Source organism: Biomphalaria glabrata, chromosome 2 (genome assembly GCF_947242115.1).
Source record: "Biomphalaria glabrata chromosome 2, xgBioGlab47.1, whole genome shotgun sequence".
Lineage (NCBI taxonomy): Eukaryota > Metazoa > Mollusca > Gastropoda > Planorbidae > Biomphalaria > Biomphalaria glabrata.
In genome coordinates, this window is record NC_074712.1 from 49867152 (window position 1) to 49886084 (window position 18933).

Here is an 18933-nt window from a genome sequence, read left to right on the forward strand (position 1 = left end):
GGTAATAATTATAATTGAATCATATTCGATCTCAAAATATGTCTCAAATTTTTAAAAGTATCATCTCCAATCAGGTCTAAGGCAAGAAATCACTACTCTCCAATAGTCCCCTAATAAAAATCACAACATGCTCAAAAATTGTTACTATCATCATATAGACTAAAGATATCAGCTTCAAAATCAAAGCCACTTTGCAAAAAGACTGGCCAAAATACAGAGTAAAGAATAAATAAAACTTTAATCATGACATCTTTTGACCAAGGTGCAAAATGGCCAGCCAATTCATCCAAAACATTGATAAATAAAATCACCCTTAAATTATGAACTAAATAAATGACATTGTGTAAAGCTACATCAAGTATAACATCCCTATGTTAGCTCAATGTAAATATTTCTTGTACATCTTTATGGCAGTGCTATACAGCTGAAAAACAAAAAACCACACCATTTTTCATTGACACAGTCTGCTAAAGAGCTCAGCAGCATAAAGCTGGCTTGAAGAAGAAGATACACATCTTTTTAAGTCTACATGTAGGTGAATGTTTTTAACATAAATTTAAACATGAAGTGAAATGTCTATTTTGATTCTGATCTTCAGATTGAGAACAAAATAAGGAGATGGGCAATTGAATTTCATGTATTTTTTTAAGATGAATATTATCCTTAAACAAGTGAAAGCATTTTTTTGGCATAGAGTAATTTAACAAAATTTATATAACCTCATACAAAATTTTAAGTTTTGAAATATCAGAGAAAAATAAAGATATTCAAATAATAAGCTGTAAGTGAGACACAAAAAAACAGAGGGAACTCTTTTTTTTTCTTATTAGTTAGCTAATGACAAGAAATCTGCTGGGTATTTTTTTCACTATTATGTTTGTGTATGATGAAAAATAAGTACCTGAAGCATTCCTCTTTTATCCATATAGTGAGCCCAAAATCCTATCAGGGTAAACATTACATACAAAGTGATCAGCACACCAAAGACTATGCCTTGAGCTTTAATGTCAAACTTGCTGAAGACAGTACCAAAGTGAATTGTATTGGGTTCAAAATTAAAAGAGACTGCACTAATTATTTCTTTTCCATCTCCACAGGTACACACCACATTGCCTTTTTCTTTAGTCAGCTGGAAAAAAAATGCAATTACAGAAGTTCATTAGATGTTCTTGAAAAAGTAAGAGATATATAAGGAAAGTGTCCCGGAGATTTTTTAATGAAAGGAGAAATTCATTTAGTAAAGATAAATATTGTGCCACAACAACCAGATGTCAAGAAAATCCAATAGTAATTTTAGATCATGTTTTGTATGAATTTTTAAAATTTAAAACTCCCCTTTCTTAAATTATTATGTTTTAAATTCAATTATTACTTGAAAGCGGTACAAATTAATTTTTCTTTCTAGCAATTAGCACTGCAATATAATGGAACTGATAAAAGCATTGCGAAGTTTTTAGAAACAAAAAAGTTTTTTCAGAATATTGTTTTTTTCACATAGACTTCTTACTTTACAAACAATCTAATTAAGCAAAGAAGAAAAAATTGTTTCTATTTCAAGGCTTAAACTGAATACATTTTAGGTATAAACTATTTTGTGAAAACCTACATCTTAGTAAGTTTAAGGCTAGCTGATAATCCAATTGAGTTACCTTACACTTATCAGTCTGCCAGTCTTTGACTGTATCATTCCATGAGAAACATGCAGAAGTTGTCACACCAAATAAATATGCATCATTTAGATTATAAGAATCTGTTTTAGAAAGATATTATTACATGTTCACCAATGGAAAGTAAATAAGAGACCATATTAAGACATACACAATTAATTAAGTACTCTAGTCAAATAAAAAGAAAGAAATACCTGATCTTTTGTGTATGTTTGCACTAGACATAAATTCAGTAACATCTGGGAAGAAAAAAAAAATACAATTAGCATCAATGTTTTAAATCAAATAAATAAATATATATATATCTTAAGTGAACCAAAAAAAAATCTGCATTGACATACTTATATAAGGTTTTAGTCCAACATAAACAGTCCCAGATGTTGAAAATGTATTTGGTGGAAAACAAATTTCTTCACAAGGTTGAAACATATTACTGGTCAACTGCTTTCTAGAAGACAGTGTACAGTAAAAAAACTCATTTCTTTATATCAAAATAATGTTTTGAATGTTTTCTCAATTCTAATGTTTTTTTGTTTTTTTTTTTGCTTTTTTTAAAGTTCTAATGTTCTGATTGTTTTTTTTTAACTCATATTGTTTCAAACTACATGAAGCATGTGAAAAAGCACTTACTTGATGTCATAGACTAAATCTGTTGGCTCAATATCCATTCGTAAAAACAAGGTATATGTAATCAATGGATTAGAAGGACGCAATTTCAAGCAAAAGAATAAATGAGTTTGTCTGTTTTAAAAATAAAGTAATATGATAAAAAAAAATAATTGAAAAGCAAGAAAAAAAAAAGCTAATGGTATTATTTCTCACTCTATTTATTTCTTGTAATGTTAACATGTTGCAAGAGTGTTTCCAGTGAGATTGTACAGTCAAGTTTGACTATTATTGTCCAGCTCATTACTACATAAGACAGTGCACAAACTTTTCAAAAGTTTTTTACTGTGTGGTCAATTAGAAGGTTATTTTTTCTAACAGATACATGAACTGTCAAATTTCTAGGAAAAACATAAAAGCCATTTTCAAAATACCCATCCAGTATCCAGGTCCTGCTCAGTCTGAACCCCATGAAGTATTTGCAAGCTAACAGAAGGAGTTGTAATTATGGCATTGGTAATTGGACTCTGAAATTTCTCTTTAATTGGTTATATTTTTATTTAAATGTAAGATGATAGCAAACAAAAAAACAACACAAATAACTTTCTTGAAACTTAGTGACCTATTCAACTTACCTGTATTCAAACTGGTGATAAAACATCTGAGAGGCATCATCTTCAATAAATTGAGGAGCTATTGTTTGTAAAGTTTCTGTCATGCTACAGTTACTTTCTTTTGTTTCATGGATGATTCTAGGACTTGATAAATTCAGTCTGTTACCATCACTGTCGTCAACAGAGCCAATTATGATGTCAGCATTGATAAATTTAGAGTTTTGTCCTTGTATAAATATATTCTTGGTCTTCACTGCCTTATAAAATATAATATAAAAGCAAATGTTGGAAAATTATTTATATTAGTTATAAAAATGTAAATATATTACTTCTAGAGCTTCTTTTTGTTTAAGTGCAGACAAATATAAATATAAATATAAATATATATATATATACATATATACGTATACATATATTATATATATATACATTTATTGAAACATTCATGGAAGAAAATATGCATAATGCATAGATCTATTTATGTTAAAATTTACAGACATTCTTAATTACAGCCCAAGATATAAGATGATTCAATGCTAATTAACTGTACATTATATATCTTAAATAGTGATTTACATTGTACTAAGTCATTGATCCTACTGAATAACTAAGCAAAGAAATAGATGTACGCAGTACTGGTATGCAATGTTTTGTCTCTCGACTTTTTGACAATAATTAGAAACAGCAAAAAGTTTTGTAATAAAACATTTTTTTCACTATACTATAAATACAATCTACTCCCCAATCAAAAAATAGTTTTTTAAAGGTTAAAACTATTTCGTGTATGAATTTTGTCAACAATTATCTTACTCAAGACCATAATATTGACATGCTTTCCCTCGATACATTATAGGCGAGTTGAGCATAAGCATTAGATGACATTTAAGACTTTTTTTTGTTCAATATTTAGTTTGAGATACCATTATTTAAGTGAACATTTCCTATCATTGTTTCACTTTGTTTATGGACAACATTTAAAGCTCACACAAAAGTATGTTAAAAAATATGTTTGAACAGAAACAAACAGAAACATAGATCTGTATCTTTCTTTTTAGAGATATATTAAATTCAACATATATAAAGTGTCTAAAATATTGAGCCACAAGATGCCAAAACAGCAGTATTAAAAGTAGCACTGTACCAAAACCTCCTGCTTTGCTCTTAAACAGTTTGTCCTAGTTTCTCATGCTTAACATTTTTCATTTGATACTACTACATCAACCGGGGGTGCTGGGGCTGAGTGGTTAAGCCCTTGGCTTCCAAACATGGAGTTCTGGGTTCAAATCTTGGTGAAGACTGGGATTTTCAGGATGCCCCTGAGTTCACCCAACTCTAATGGGTAACTGACTTTAATTGGGCACAGTAAAGGCAGTTGGTCATTGTGCTGGCCACATAACACCCTACTCATTAACTATTTGCCAAAAAAAAAGGGATGATCTTAACATCATGTAGCCTACCCTATATATCTCAAGGTCTGAAAGGGGAACTTTACTTAACGTGAACCAAATCTGAATTTCTGTATCAGATTTTTGTTTGTAAAAAGATCTCAAGAAAATTAGTACCATTGGCTAATAAATTTAGATATGAAGTGTTAAGAAGTGTATAAAAAAAACTCTAGGTGGAACTAGATTGGCAATGAAATTATGTTTTATTCGGTGACCCAACAAAATAGCACAAAATTTCCCGATAAAATGGCGCAAGACAAAATAGCGTGGACTTATATATGATGTGTATAATAGTACCAGATTATTAGTAATTTAATGTCCTAGGCAGCATTTTTGTTGATGTCTCTTTTTCAACATTAATACATCAGTATGCCATATTTGCAGATAAATTTTATATCATTCCCCTTTTTCACCAAAGTTTAACTTGCATAACTTGCTAAAAATAGGATTTTGAAATGTGGTGACACCGTTCAAGCACTGATGGAATTTCTATGTGACATTTCATACAATTTAACTTTGTGAAAGTTTGTGTGTGTGTGTACATGAATCTGACAAGTATCTTTGCATGTTTTCAGAGTATTTTGGAATGTAAAGAAATAATATATTTTGAAATTATTCAAGTTAGATTATTGTAATTTTTGCTTAATGTTTGCATATTTATGTTTTAAGATATCTAAAGTGTTTCCAGCAAAATGACTAAAAAATAATGATAACATTAAAAGAAACAAAGCTCTATTCATATTTTACGATATCTAAAGTATTTCTTTCAAAACGACTGAAATATTTTTTTTCCTTCGCTATTTTGTCTGTGCTATTTTGTCTGGGTACAGTTTTATCCTTACTTAGTAGAAGTGAATAAACTAGGAATATTTATCTGTTGCACACATGCATTATATAATTTGCAATGACATAGAAAAGGAAGAAAAATGTGAATTGTTTCTCAAATGTTTTAACTATATTATAGTCTAACTAAATTATAACTAATTATATTCATTAAGTTTATTCGGGATTCTTATTCAATCTTTGGATCAAAGTGTTCTGAATTTTATTCCTGGATTTGTTTATACTTTACATTATTTGAAGCCAACTTGTATTTAATAAGGATATAATACTGCCAGAATGTATTATTACAATTGATATACACACACTTAAAGTAAATAAAGAACTCCAAAAACCATTTTAAACTTGACAACAATATAGCTCCATCTTTCTCGGAAGACAATGGATGCACCCAGCTGAGTCACTAGTTTTGGTTTCGTTTTCATACAGGGCAGAATCTGGAGTGACTAATCAAGCCATTTCTGGAGCGGCAGAGTTTGCCAGTTTGACAACTAGATAGAAAGCTGAGAGCAATTTTTCTAATCTATGAGAACTCAGCCCTGCCTTGAAAAACCAAAAAAGCATATGGTGAAAGTGTTAAAGTTTAATATTTAATTCTTTGAAATTGAATGCCATCTAGTTGAGATGCTTTATTTAATTTACATGTTTATAGCTCATGATTTTTTTTTTTCGTGTTTATAACTCATGAATTTTTGTTTAAGTCCCCTGTTTTTACTAATAAATTAAGCATTAGGCCTTGTCTCCTGGTATCTAGGATGCTGATACAAAATATTTATTGAGAATGTTAGCATCAATTACATTGTGAGCAAAAATTGTCTTTTCCCCTTTAATGGGTTTATTCCTTTGGTTTAAACCATCTCATTTTTATAATGAATTATGTCTTTTAAGCTTAAATCGTTTACACATGAACAATGACAATAACTTCTTAGTTTTTCTGTCAGAAAGACATGCCTAATTATTTCAACAGCCATGGGATACAGAGGGACTTCCCCTTTTAGCTCTTGAGATCTATAGGGCATATAATGTAAAGGTCATCTGCTTCTGTGGCCCTTGGTTAACGAGGGTGTCATGTGGCCAGTCTTCAAACTCAGGAACCCATGTTTGGAAGCAAAACCATTCAGCCACTGTGTCACAGGAGACAAGTCACATATCATATCACACAGATACTAGAACAACTGTTTGAGACAGGAAGACCTAACACATGTAGGTAAGTACTAACTCACATGAGATCAATTACAGTGGCAGCTAAGGGAAACAGTTACACTTCTTATTTTTAGAAACCAAGAGAAGAATACTGCAACAACTAGGAAAGAGTTGTATATCTATAGACAGGCAACCACACATTCAGATAATAACTAAGAGAAGCATGTACCTTAACAACCATGGGAGATAAATTCTCTTTATTAATGTCTACATCATCAAATGTGAATCCTAGTGGTGGAATGTAGTCTGTTGAGTTTGTGACATCAGCAATGGTGGTCTTCTGTGTTGTCATCATAAAACTTTGTTTAGTTTTATTAAACTTTCCAGTAGGGTCTTCCATTTTGGGCAGCACTGTCAGAAGTTGATTCCATGATGATGTTACATTACTAACAATGCCCTCAATCTAAACAAAATATTGAAACAGTCTCAAACATTGTTTTAGCTTTAACAAGGAAAAACAAAAGTATTAGTAGCACAAACTCTTTATTTCATGTATATTTACCTGTTTGGATTTTTGATAGATTTGTAATTCCAACTTTTTTGTTTCTGATTCAATGAAATTTTGAGTCTCTAAGTCAGTGAGTCCCTGCTCCGATGCCTTTATCCAAATATCAGAAAACTTATCTACGTCTATCGACTGGTACTCTACGATATTGTGAATCACATCTGTTATTTCTAAATTACAGACAAAACAAAAAGAAATATAAATTTGCTTAAAACATGGGATACAGTGGATTTATATTTATGTATTGTTTGTTTTAGATGATTTGGATCCTCCTTTTGGAATTGAAGATTAATGTATCCTAGTCCAAAGCTCATGCATGATGGTGGGGAATAGCTGTGGGTTTAAACCAGTGATTATTGAGATTTATTTTGTTATTGTTTTTGTGAAAACTACTTGCCAAATGTGTGACATAGTGAAATAGAGTTTTAATGTCTACTCCTAAAAAATATGAAGTCTTTTCTATTTATTCAGTATTATGTTTATTAATCTAAATTACTGTATGTCTCTGTAAAAACATAAGATTCATTGACCAGATTCCCATTTTTGTAATTGCTATAAAGAGTTTAATCTAAATTACTATTTAACCATATTCAAGTTCTATTAAAACTTACACTGAAAGAGTTTTTGAACAAAATAAAAAACTAAGTTTAATATTTTAATGTGAATACAATGTCTATTGTGTAAATAATAGCTAATAATTAAGGTTAACATAAAACCACAATACATAAAGCTGGCTATTACCATCAATGCAATGATATAAATCAGGCAATTTAGAATTTATGTTTTGAACTTTACTGGTTAAATTTTGTACAGCATTAGCTGCAGTTTCCTGCAATAAAAATGATATGATATTAGCTCATCTTCTCATTCAAGTGTGTATAGACTGTTATTTTTTACAAATGAAATTATTAGCTAAAGGAAAAAAACTATTCTATGTTAAAAAAAAATAAAATGCATAAAAAAAATAATAGTTTATTATGAATAGGTTATTTCAAAAAGGAATGCATCACTATTCTTAATATTTTTTAAAATAAAAGAAACATTTACCATAGAATTAGATGTCATCAATTCCGTATCGTTAGTCAGAACTGACATGGAATTGGCCATCATTTGAATTTCTTCAGGAGATCTGGCATGATAACTTTGAATTACGTTTCCAACTATTTCTACTAAATTTGTAGCAGTCTGATGAAAAGCAAATGATAACATTAAATACTATTCATGAGTTGACAATCCAATTTTAAACACTATTAAAAAAAAACATTTAACTGTCTAGATTTCAACTTTGATTAGAAAACATACCTGAGAAAAAGAGGTATCCTCGGCTTTACTTGAAGGATTTGCTGTTGTGGGGGGACTTGTCACTAGTTCCTCACTCCCAGATTTAGTCTAAATAAAGATTCAATTGATATAACAATTGAAACAATAAAGCAATAATAGAATAAAAACAAGTAGCATAAACATTTTTTTATTCCATTTCTAATTTTATTGAGCTGATGGTGGTCTGTGATTCCTCATTCTATTCATTTCTTGTACTGCTTCATGACTGCAATGAGACTTTCCAGCCAGTGAGCTATGCACAATCATTCACCTAGTATTTTACATTTGTGTATTTCAAGACATTCTTGGAGATTACATTTGTCAATTAAACAATAGCATAGATACGAACCTAAACTTGAAGTCTACCTAAGAAGATTTGCAAAATGTTTATGTACATCATATGATATGTTGAACATATTATTGACCACAAAACAGAGTCGAGTGCAGTAATTCCAGCTGAAGCTATGCGTATGTCAAAACAAGAATATTTTCTTTAATAAAAGATTTAATACAGATTTAATTTAGAGATGATTAAATATTTTTACAAACTTAAATCAACTCACTTTGTCTATCTGTCTGTTTAGTAAAAAGTGTGTACACTATATTTCACTCACAACAATTCTCAGATTAAATTTAAACTTCGCACAATTAGTCAAGAAGGGAATCAATAAAATAAAAAGTAACTAATTGGTCAATTAATTACTGGTAATTAATAATTTTATTTGATACCAACAACAGATATGACTACATTTGTTGGATATAGTCCCCTTAAATGTTAACGCTATTTCTCCCTCTCCCATTCTCCGATCAAGTTAATACTTTAAAAAATTATTTATTGTATCTAACCAAAAATTAATCAATAAAAAAAAATTTGATTATTGGTAATTAATTATTTTGTCTGACATCAAAAAGGGAAATAGCTTGTACATTATTGATAGATAGTTTTAGTTTTAAGAGGGGAGTTATTGCCCTTTAGATAAGCTATGTTTTTTATAAAAAGGATTTGTTTAAAAATCCTAACAGTGAAACTGAATTTTACTATGTCAAAAATTAGTAAGTGATTTTTTTTTAGGAAAATCACAAGACCCAATTTTGAAATACAAGAAATTTTCCTTCCAATTTTTGGAACCCATGAAGAATAAGTAGCTAATAGTAGGCATTGTAACAAGCATTGCAATCATTTTTATTTAATAAAGTACAAATACCTTATTTAATTTCTGTTATTTGATAGTGGGAATCGGAAAGCATTAATAAATGGTTTTAATTAATTAACCATCATTAAACTAAGTTTTTTCAAAAGAAGAATAATCTAGAAAAATCTTTTTATACATTCAACAAAATTGAAACCTTAGTGATGGTTCTTAAACCAAAGCCTAGATTCTAGTTCATATTACTCAGATCTAGATATATATATGCTCAGTGTATTGCAATAAAGACCAACCTAGAATGAATATGTTAAATTTTCATCCACACCCCTTGCCCTAAAGTATGCATGTAACATTAATTGTGGCTTATTAGCTGCAAGCTGGATTGATTTTAATTTTAGTGACCTGGTCAAGATAGATGTGTATACTTTAGTTAACATGTCAACTAGATATACAAAATGAATCTTAAACATAACTACAAACACTACTTAGAAAATGAATGAAATATTTTAAAATATTAGTTACAATTATGTATGAATTTATAAGCACTAGGTTCACCCTGGGCTTGTAATTTCCCTGGTTGTCACTGTATCTAAAGGGATATGTCAATATTAGCCACATTGAAGATCAAAAACTCCATATAAGAATTAAATTGTTTCTCTTAATTCATTATAAAAAAAACCTACCAAAGAAGAGAGTGAAGATGTCAGAGTTGCTGCTCTTTTAGCAATTTTGAGAGAATCTCTGACACTTATACTGGAGTTCATTTTCTTCATCATATCAAACGTAATATCATCCACACTATCACTGGCAGAGGAACTTAAAATAGTTGGCTGGTTATATTTTGGTTTGATCTGTTGGAAGACAGTTTTTGGTATTAGTTATTTATTAAGGTTTTTGGTTATTATGTAAATAATTAGTTACGCATTTATTAACAATACTTTATTAATCATTTAATAATTTATTAATCATTTAATAATTTAATATGACCATTAGACTTTAAAAAACTTTCTTAATGTTTAGACTTTTTCAATGTTTCAATGGCTTTTGTTAATATTGGATTCAAATATACAATAATTATACCAATGCTTGTAGTTAAAAGATTTAAAGAGCACTGACAACATAATGAAATGATTTATAGCCTGTTGGTGTACAAAGTTTAAAAAATGTTAACTTTATTCACTAAAAAGAATAGTTTATCCCATAGCTTCAAAGTTTCAGAGCATATATTAGGATGCCAGACTGCCATAAAATCATCTCTGATGATTAAGCTTGGGTGAGACTAGGGTGTTACATAAATATTTATATGCATATACTGAAGGATGCATAGAATTGACTAATACAGTAAAAAAAGAAATTAGATAATAATTGAGAACAATAAATTGCAAAACTGCAAGATATAATGGCGTTAGGGCAGCTAGTATTTTAAAAATGTTTACAATATTTCTTACAAACTCTTAACTATTTTTACTTCAACAGTTAGGAGAAAGAAGCTCTGGATAGATCCACATGGACAACAAGCATAAAAGAAAGGCCTTGGATCACAGATAATGTACACACGCCAGAAGTAGAAAGAAGGATAAAGGCAGACTCTGGTGATTTCAAATGCAGAACCTGTGATTGCTGATGTTTATGTAGAATTGACCTCTTTAGTCACATTTGAAATTGTTACGGGAGAAAAATCACCAACAAGAGAGAGGTAAAAATGCCACATAACTCCAAAATGTAGACTTACAATACCATTAACATTAATAGTTTTATAATCCTTTTTAATATCTAATTATTTTACTTTGTTTATTGTTTTAATACAATATCAGTTACTGCTTTAAAAAAAAAGTTTAAAGTTTAATCAACAATTTTTACACTGATTTATTGAATTTAATATTGATAATGCTAATTAATCACTGACCTGAACATTTAGAGTAAAATTAACTCTAGTCTTGAAGATGTCAATAATATAAACAACTACCTCACAAGATGGTTTAGAATTTGGACATTCAGATAATAGAGTAGAAGCTTGTATCTCACCTTCACAAAACAAATGTCAATGATCTAAGTATCATTATGTTTTAAATGTTTTTCTGTAAATTAATTTATTGAAAGCTAACTGTATAAATAAATGAAAATACCAGAGGCAACTTTTACACTATCAATTTATTATCACCACAATAACATTTGACCCTCTTTTTGGTTCTGTTTTGAATTGGCTTTACGAAAATCATGGCAACTGTATAAAAACAGACAAGAAGAAGTCTATGGAAATTTTTTTACTTTTGGCAATATTTTGTGTGCTATTTTTTGAAGAGCCAGGATCATTCTGCTAAATCTGGCTGAAAAGGAAGAACTTCTCAGCAGCACAGTTTAACAAATTTCACTTTTGATTGTTATAGCTATTCTGGGGGAAGTTTTTTTTCTTAATTATACACATAATTAACCTCTTCATTGAAATCTAAATTTCTCTTCTTATCAATGTATGTCAAAGACAATGAGTGAAGTAGCAGGTTTGAATGATCATGCATAACTCACAATGCAAAAACATACAATTTAGAGAATAAAGAATATTGTTTTACTCTAATGATACTACCACACCAACTATGCATGCATAAATAATAATATACTCCATTACAACACATAGCTTCTTACATGCTGGTTTAAAAAAAAAATAGAGGTGTATAACATGCAGCATTGTTATATTGATATTATTTTTGTTCAATTACAATAATCACAAGGTTTCTAAAGAATTGTATGTGTAGTTGATCTCAAACCAGGTCTTCAGAGCTTTTTCATAAGAGACATTGTGAAAAAATTAAAATGTGGCATGGCTGGTTTGGCTGAGGAGTAGGTGAAAGAAATGTTTCATTGTTCATTTATTTCAACAGAAAATGATTTCTGTAAATAAGGCTGTATGGGGCTAGATTAGATGAGTTGCTTATGAAAGTTAAATAAACTCAGTTTGCCATTGCAGAAGCACTTTATTTAAATGCAACCATTAAAACCATATTAAATAACAAGCAGGTTTCACAGTTCATGAAAATTTTAAAGACAAATGAGTAATTAAATAATTTCTTGCTCTTTTGTCACATCATATGCCAAATAGACTCTTTCTCCTTCATAAATATTTTAACTGGGAACAATAATCTTTTGTTGTAGTAATTATATAGTACACAGGAAGATATAATGTGAATGTATGATATGATGTGAATGCAATAAAAATACATTACAATATTTATTAGCATTCATTATAATGAAAGGAGATCTACTATCTATATAGATTTATTCAACATCTAGAATAATAAGTTTTCAATGTTACCCTGAGCAGAAAGCATTCGTCCACCTTTGCTTTTCAATGTAAAATAGTTTTAGACTAGATTCTACTTACTTCCAAAATAAATTAAGTGAAACCCAACAGAAGTAGTCTGATAAATTGCATATTGTAGACCAAAATTTGTATCCAATTGGCTTCTAGTAGCTCGTATTTCTTCATCTTTCCAATCAGTACATTTGAATGAGAAAATAGTCTCTAGAGCTGTACCTTTTTAAAGGGAAAAATTGTAACAATACATAAATCATTTCTTTTTAAATACAAAGTCAAAAATTATATTGTCTTATTATTATAAACTAATATGTGAAATTTAACTTGAAACTAGTAAAAATTTAAAAGATAAAAAAAAACTAGTTTAACCTTTATAAAATTAATTAACGAAACATTTTATACAGTCAGGAGCATACACTAAGAATTTAATAGCTTTTTGCAGTTGTTTTTTTATCTTTTTAGCTTATCAAAATTTTAGACCTATTGAGAAAAGAACAATTATGTATACATGCAGATCTTGCATCAAACTTTCACTGCAGTTGTAGTTAACAGTCTAAAATTGGCAATCCAACATCATTTTACATTGCATATAGATTGTAAATATTATAAATTGTAGTAATAAATAAAATTATTATGTTATATAATTATAAAAACAACAACGAACTGATAAAAATTAGATTAATTGAACAGCTTAATGACTTTAAATGAAAATGCATGATACAATATTTAATAAAATCAAAAACAATTTGTCCACTAACCATTAGTCGGTGTCACAGAGCATGCACCATTATAAGGTTTGATGTTAGTGTACACAACATGCATGGCTTTGGTTTCAACATAACTGCCAACCTTGACATTTAACACTATAAGGTATGTTGTAGCCTCTTCCCACCATCCCCCATCTGTATCAAATCTGCTGCTGTTTTGGTCTAGAAAATACATACATAAATAAGTGTATTGTTTTACTTACTTAATCAATAACTTACAAAAAAGATCATATCAGTTTTTTTTTTTTACATTTTTGTTCCCAACAATGACTTAATGTTAATATACATTTTTCAGTTGACCATAAGCCTTTTAGCATATTATATTAGACTAAAGATTATTGATAGATATATACACTGAATGATACAAACTGTTATGTGAGCTTTTAGACACAATGTATATTACATTAAAAAGATGCTCAATGATTTTTCAATGTTGGAATAGTTCGTTACAACAAAATTTTTCTTCTATAGACCTACTAAATGATAGAAAAACAGAAGAAAAAAGTGACACATACATGATGTTATTATTGCTCCCCAGTAGGTGTCTGGGATCTCTTGATGCGAAGAATTTGAAAGGTCATATTTATACACAGACCATTTATACTGAGCTTCATATATATCTCTGAATGTGCAATGAGAACAACCTATTTCTGCTTTATATACAGTTCTGTCTTCAATACTAAGTTTTCTATCACAGTTCCAAGTACAGCTGAAAAAAAAAAGACATCTGAGGAGTACTGGAACATTCTCATTCCTGTAGACTGCAGAGTTAAGAGTTAGATGACTGGTCAGCGACAGCCCTATATTCTCAGTACTAACTCTATTGGCCTGAAAAACCTTTATGATGTAGAAACATGATCAACATGTAAAGACTCTGAATGAAACTGTTTGCTATAATTATTATGGAGCTACTATAAACATTCATACGAACAAAATTGCGGTGGCATAGTGCTTAACTAGTTCAGGAGACGAAAATTACCATACCATGCTAGAAATCTAGATCTAGTAACTAAGTAAGTACTAGGACTAAGAAGGCCTACATGACATATGATGAACATATGATATGATATTAAGTATTAACATAGAATTTACACAATTAGAAATAGATAGACCTGATAGATCAAGATATACATAGATCTAGTTACTAGTAGTAGATCTATCATGATATCATCTAGTCTTGTATGTAGTAAAATAGGCCTACTGGCTACTCAGATATCATGATATCATCTAGTCTTGTGTGTAGTAAAATAGGTCTACTGGCTACTCAGATGACTAAGTCTCAGCCTACCAATAGTGAATTCCAGCTAACAGACTAGATTACTAATCTAGATCACTAGATCTATTTTCTAGATCTAATTATTAAGCCTGAAAGTCTAAAAGTATTATTAGATCTACTATAGTATAGTCTATAGTATATCTATACTAATATACTAGATTACTAGTAAGTTAAGTAAGTATTATAGTAGTCTATAGAATAATAGACCTATAGAGACTTAATTAAGAGTCAAGTTAGACTAGATCTAGATTCTATAATTAAAATATACTCTAGAGCCTAGTCCTAGTCTACATATAGGCTTATATATATTATATTAATATATATATATATATCATAGATTTAGGCCTATCTAGATCTAGAATCAATACAGATATAGATATAGATCATCTAGATATAGAATTATATTTATAGATCTACCTATTTATTATTTTTCTTATATCATATAAGATAAGATAAGACTCTCTAACAAATTAACTCTGAATACATTTTCTGAACTACCCAATACCGGAAAAAAAAATGCATTAATTTATTATATACTTTAAAAACTGGAGAACACAGGTTTTCCATCTTCTAATGTAAAAAGTCCCACTGGATAGATTCACACGATGAGCTAGCATATGATAAAGGAAGGTTCCCGGATTGCAGATGCCATACGTCACCAGTAGCAGACAGAAGGGTGAAAATGCAACGGCGCATGCCCATGGAGATTACATATGCCCAACCTGTGACCGCAGCTATGCATCAAGGAATTTAATGGCCTCTTTAGTCACACAAGAAGTTGCAAAGTGAAAAGATCGTCTCTCGAGACGTAAAATGCCACAGAATAGGCATATTAAAAGCAAATGGGGCAATTAGATCTATAGGATAAGCTAGGGTCACTTACACTGAGTAACACTATAAGATCTAGAAGTCAATAGATATGAACCATCTCTAGATAGATGCGATGGATTGATGTGCAGGCAGATCTGCAACAGCTTTGGATAAGGGCGTGGAGATGAAAGGCCCAGGAGAGATCTGAATGGAAGGATGTGTTGAAGCAGGCCAGAGACCTCCATGGGCTGTAGCGCCACTGGGATGGGATGGATCATATAGGGCCAACTAGGAAAAAAAGACAAATGAGTTTGTACTTTTACAAGTCAACACTCTGGCTGGCAACAATAAAGAATTAGGGCCTACATAACAGGCTACAGTAAAGAGACGAAAGTTGAGCTGGTTCGGTCATATTGTAGGCCATGAGGCCATGACTGACTTCAAAAGTCATTCTTCAAGGTAGGCCTACAGTGGAAGGAGTACGAAGAAAGGGTTATCCAAAGAAAAGCTGGTTGGATAACGTAAAAGACCGGCCTCTCCCTTGATATCCTACAAAGAACAGCTGCTAAGCTGGAAAGTTGGAGGGATTCGGTTCCGCTGTCACATACGACGAAAGTTAAGGGACAGATGATGATTCTATTGTACATTCAGATCTAAATTTAGACAATAGATTTTACTTATTTAAATGTAGGCCTACAGACCTCAAACGACTTCAGTGTACATTAGATATTGATTAATTGAATATAGATATTGCCTAAAGAACCTAATCTAAAACTGTCCTTTCTTAACAATCTATGGGCTCTTGATTAGATCTAGAATCTTATCTTATCTTATATAATACAGACGTTACTTCAAAAAAGAAGATGATTACGTCCAACGCGTCATGCATTTAGTCATGCATATTAACCAATGACTTAAATTCTGCCAAGTCACTGGTTTTCCTGGCTAGCTCAGGCAACCCATTCCATGCTCTAATAGCACTAGGGAAGAAGGAGTATTTGTACAAATTTGTCCTAGCATATGGGACGAGGAATGTCCCTTTATCTTTGTGTCTTTCAGAGTATTTTATTAAATTTTGTTTTTGTATTTGAAGATTATGGTTCAGTGTTTTATGTATGATTGCTACTTTACTTTTGAGCCTTCTGTCCTGAAGGCTTTCTAAATTTAGTGATTTTACTAAAGGTGTTACTCTAGTCAAATGTGAATATTCGTTTGTTATGAATCTCACTGCTCTATTTTGTGTCTGTTCCAGTTTTTTAATGTTTTCTTGAGTTGAGGGGTCCCAAATGGAGGATGCATATTCTATTATTGGCCTAACCAAGGTTAAATAACATTTTAGTTTTATGTTCTTATTTGATTTATAGAAATTTCTTTCAATAAATCCTAATGCTTTGTTTGATTTTTTTGTAGTTTCATCAATATGTGGATTCCATGACAATTTTTCATTTATTATAACACCTAGGTATTTTGCGTTTTTAGTCTGTGTTACTGGTTTGCCATGAATAAGATAATTGGAATTAATTTGTTTTAGTTTTTTTGTTACTCTTAACAACTGACATTTTTCTGGGTGGAAAGACATGCTCCAATTTGATTCCCATTTCTGTAATTCATCTAATTCTCTTTGTAAAATATCTGTGTCCTGTGTTGTTTTTATTGTTCTATATATTATGCAATCGTCTGCAAATAATCTGACTTTTGTTCCTGAAGTAATGCAATTTGGTAAATCATTTATGTAAATTAAAAATAGTAGTGGACCCAAGACTGTACCTTGAGGTACACCTGAGTTTACTGTTATCGGTGTTGATTTAGAGCCATTTATTATTACAGTTTGTTCTCTCCCTATCAGAAAGTCTTTAATCCACTGATGCAGTGGACCATTAATGCCGAAATATTTTAATTTTTTAAGCAAACTATGGTGGTGAACTTTGTCAAAAGCCTTAGAAAAATCTAGTAAGATAGCATCTATTTGTTCACTACTATCTAAACCTTTTGAAAAATCATCAATTAGTCCTATTAGTTGTGTTTCACATGATCTATATTTCCTAAAGCCATGTTGGTATGGTGTGAGGACATTATGTTTGTCTAAGTGGTTAATGATGTTGCTACATATTATGTGTTCTAGGATTTTACATGTGATGCTGGTAAGTGATACTGGTCTGTAGTTCCCTGGGTCAGATTTTTCTCCTTTTTTTAAATAGGGGGGTGACATTAGCTTCTTTCCAGTCCTTTGGTACTCTGCCCTGGTTAAGTGAAGCCTGAAAGAGTATTTTGAACACTGGGGCTACCTCATTACTTAGTTCTTTGAGTAATCTAGCTGGAATACCATCAGGTCCAGAAGCTTTATTTGGTTTGGTGTTGGCTAATAGTTTTTGAATTCCATTTTCTTGTACTACTATATCTTCTATGTTGTCTACTTGGTTCAAATTCAGTAATATGTCTTTGTCTCCTGGGGCTGAGAATGCTGATGCAAAGTATTTGTTTAGAATGTTTGCTTTAGTTTCATTATCATTATGTATTATGTTATGTTCATCTTTTAATGGCGCTACGCCTGTTGTTTCCATTTTCTTAGACTTAATGTATGACCATAGGTTTTTGTTGTTATCTTTAGATATTACATTGTTTATGTATTCACTCTGCAGCTGTCTGCTTACTTTTTGGGTTAAGTGTTTAATTTTTATATACTTTTTGTAAACTCTTTCTGCATTAGTTTCTTTAAATTTTCTATAGAGGTTTTCCTTCTGTTTACAAAGCTTCTTTAGTCTATTATTAAACCAGCATTTATTTATTTTGTTTGATGTGTATTTAGTTGGTATATGATTTTCTATAATGCTTTTAAGATGGTTTTTAATGAAATTCCAGAGGTCATCGACTGGTTGGTTAATGTCTTTTTCTAATAAGAATGTTTGTTGAAAGTTTAGTGCAGCTTGGTGTAGTTGTGTTAGGTTACATTTATTCCAGAGTAAGATTTTTCTTTTGGGTTTTGTATTGGCTACTGCTTTTATCTGACTGTGTATTTTTATGATCTCATGGTCTGATAGACCAGGGATAATTTCATAATCAACTACTAATCCAGGTCTGTTGGTTAAGAAGAGATCTAATGTGTTGTTTAATCTAGTTGGCTTTTTAATGATTTGATCTAAACTTAGGTTGTGTAAAGTTTCTATGAAAAGCTCATTTATGTCCTTAAGGTTTTGGTGTTTATCTATGGTTAGTGTTTTCCAATTTATATCAGGTAGGTTGAAATCACCCATAATCCAAAAAACTGCATTTTTATTTGTCTCTTTAAGTGTAGTAATCTGATTACATAGTTCCTGCATGTATTCTAAACTAGTATTTGGTGGTCTGTAAATGCTGCCTATTATTAGGGATGTTGAGGTGGTATTAATTTTACAAAATGTTGATTCTACATTTTTTGAGTTAGG

The 18933-nt window shown here is 30.5% G+C and overlaps 1 protein-coding gene across 5 annotated transcripts in view; it reads right to left on the minus strand.

The window, feature by feature from the left end:
* LOC106065764 (polycystic kidney disease protein 1-like 2) overlaps positions 1–15365 on the minus strand; it is a 37740-nt gene extending 22375 nt beyond the window's left edge. For 3 of the 5 annotated variants that reach the window (XR_008776655.1, XM_056021092.1, XM_056021091.1), the window contains exons 1-17: positions 15239–15365; positions 13941–14134; positions 13417–13587; positions 12725–12877; positions 11255–11373; positions 10032–10199; positions 8183–8269; positions 7928–8065; positions 7622–7709; positions 6878–7050; positions 6545–6778; positions 2909–3144; positions 2298–2408; positions 2009–2115; positions 1862–1906; positions 1650–1750; positions 902–1129 (exon numbers count right to left, since the gene is read on the minus strand). Coding sequence is in view for 4 of the 5 variants with exons in the window: in XM_056021092.1 (XP_055877067.1) it covers positions 902–1129; positions 1650–1750; positions 1862–1906; positions 2009–2115; positions 2298–2408; positions 2909–3144; positions 6545–6778; positions 6878–7050; positions 7622–7709; positions 7928–8065; positions 8183–8269; positions 10032–10199; positions 11255–11373; positions 12725–12877; positions 13417–13587; positions 13941–14134; positions 15239–15318 (2433 nt within the window). In the remaining variant the exon portion in view is untranslated. Of the gene's footprint in view, positions 1–901; positions 1130–1649; positions 1751–1861; positions 1907–2008; positions 2116–2297; positions 2409–2908; positions 3145–6544; positions 6779–6877; positions 7051–7621; positions 7710–7927; positions 8066–8182; positions 8270–10031; positions 10200–11254; positions 11374–12724; positions 12878–13416; positions 13588–13940; positions 14135–15118; positions 15203–15238 lie in introns of those variants that run through there. The other 2 variants (XM_056021093.1, XM_056021094.1) reach the window with 2 other exon arrangements.
* Positions 15366–18933: the final 3568 nt, after the last annotated feature.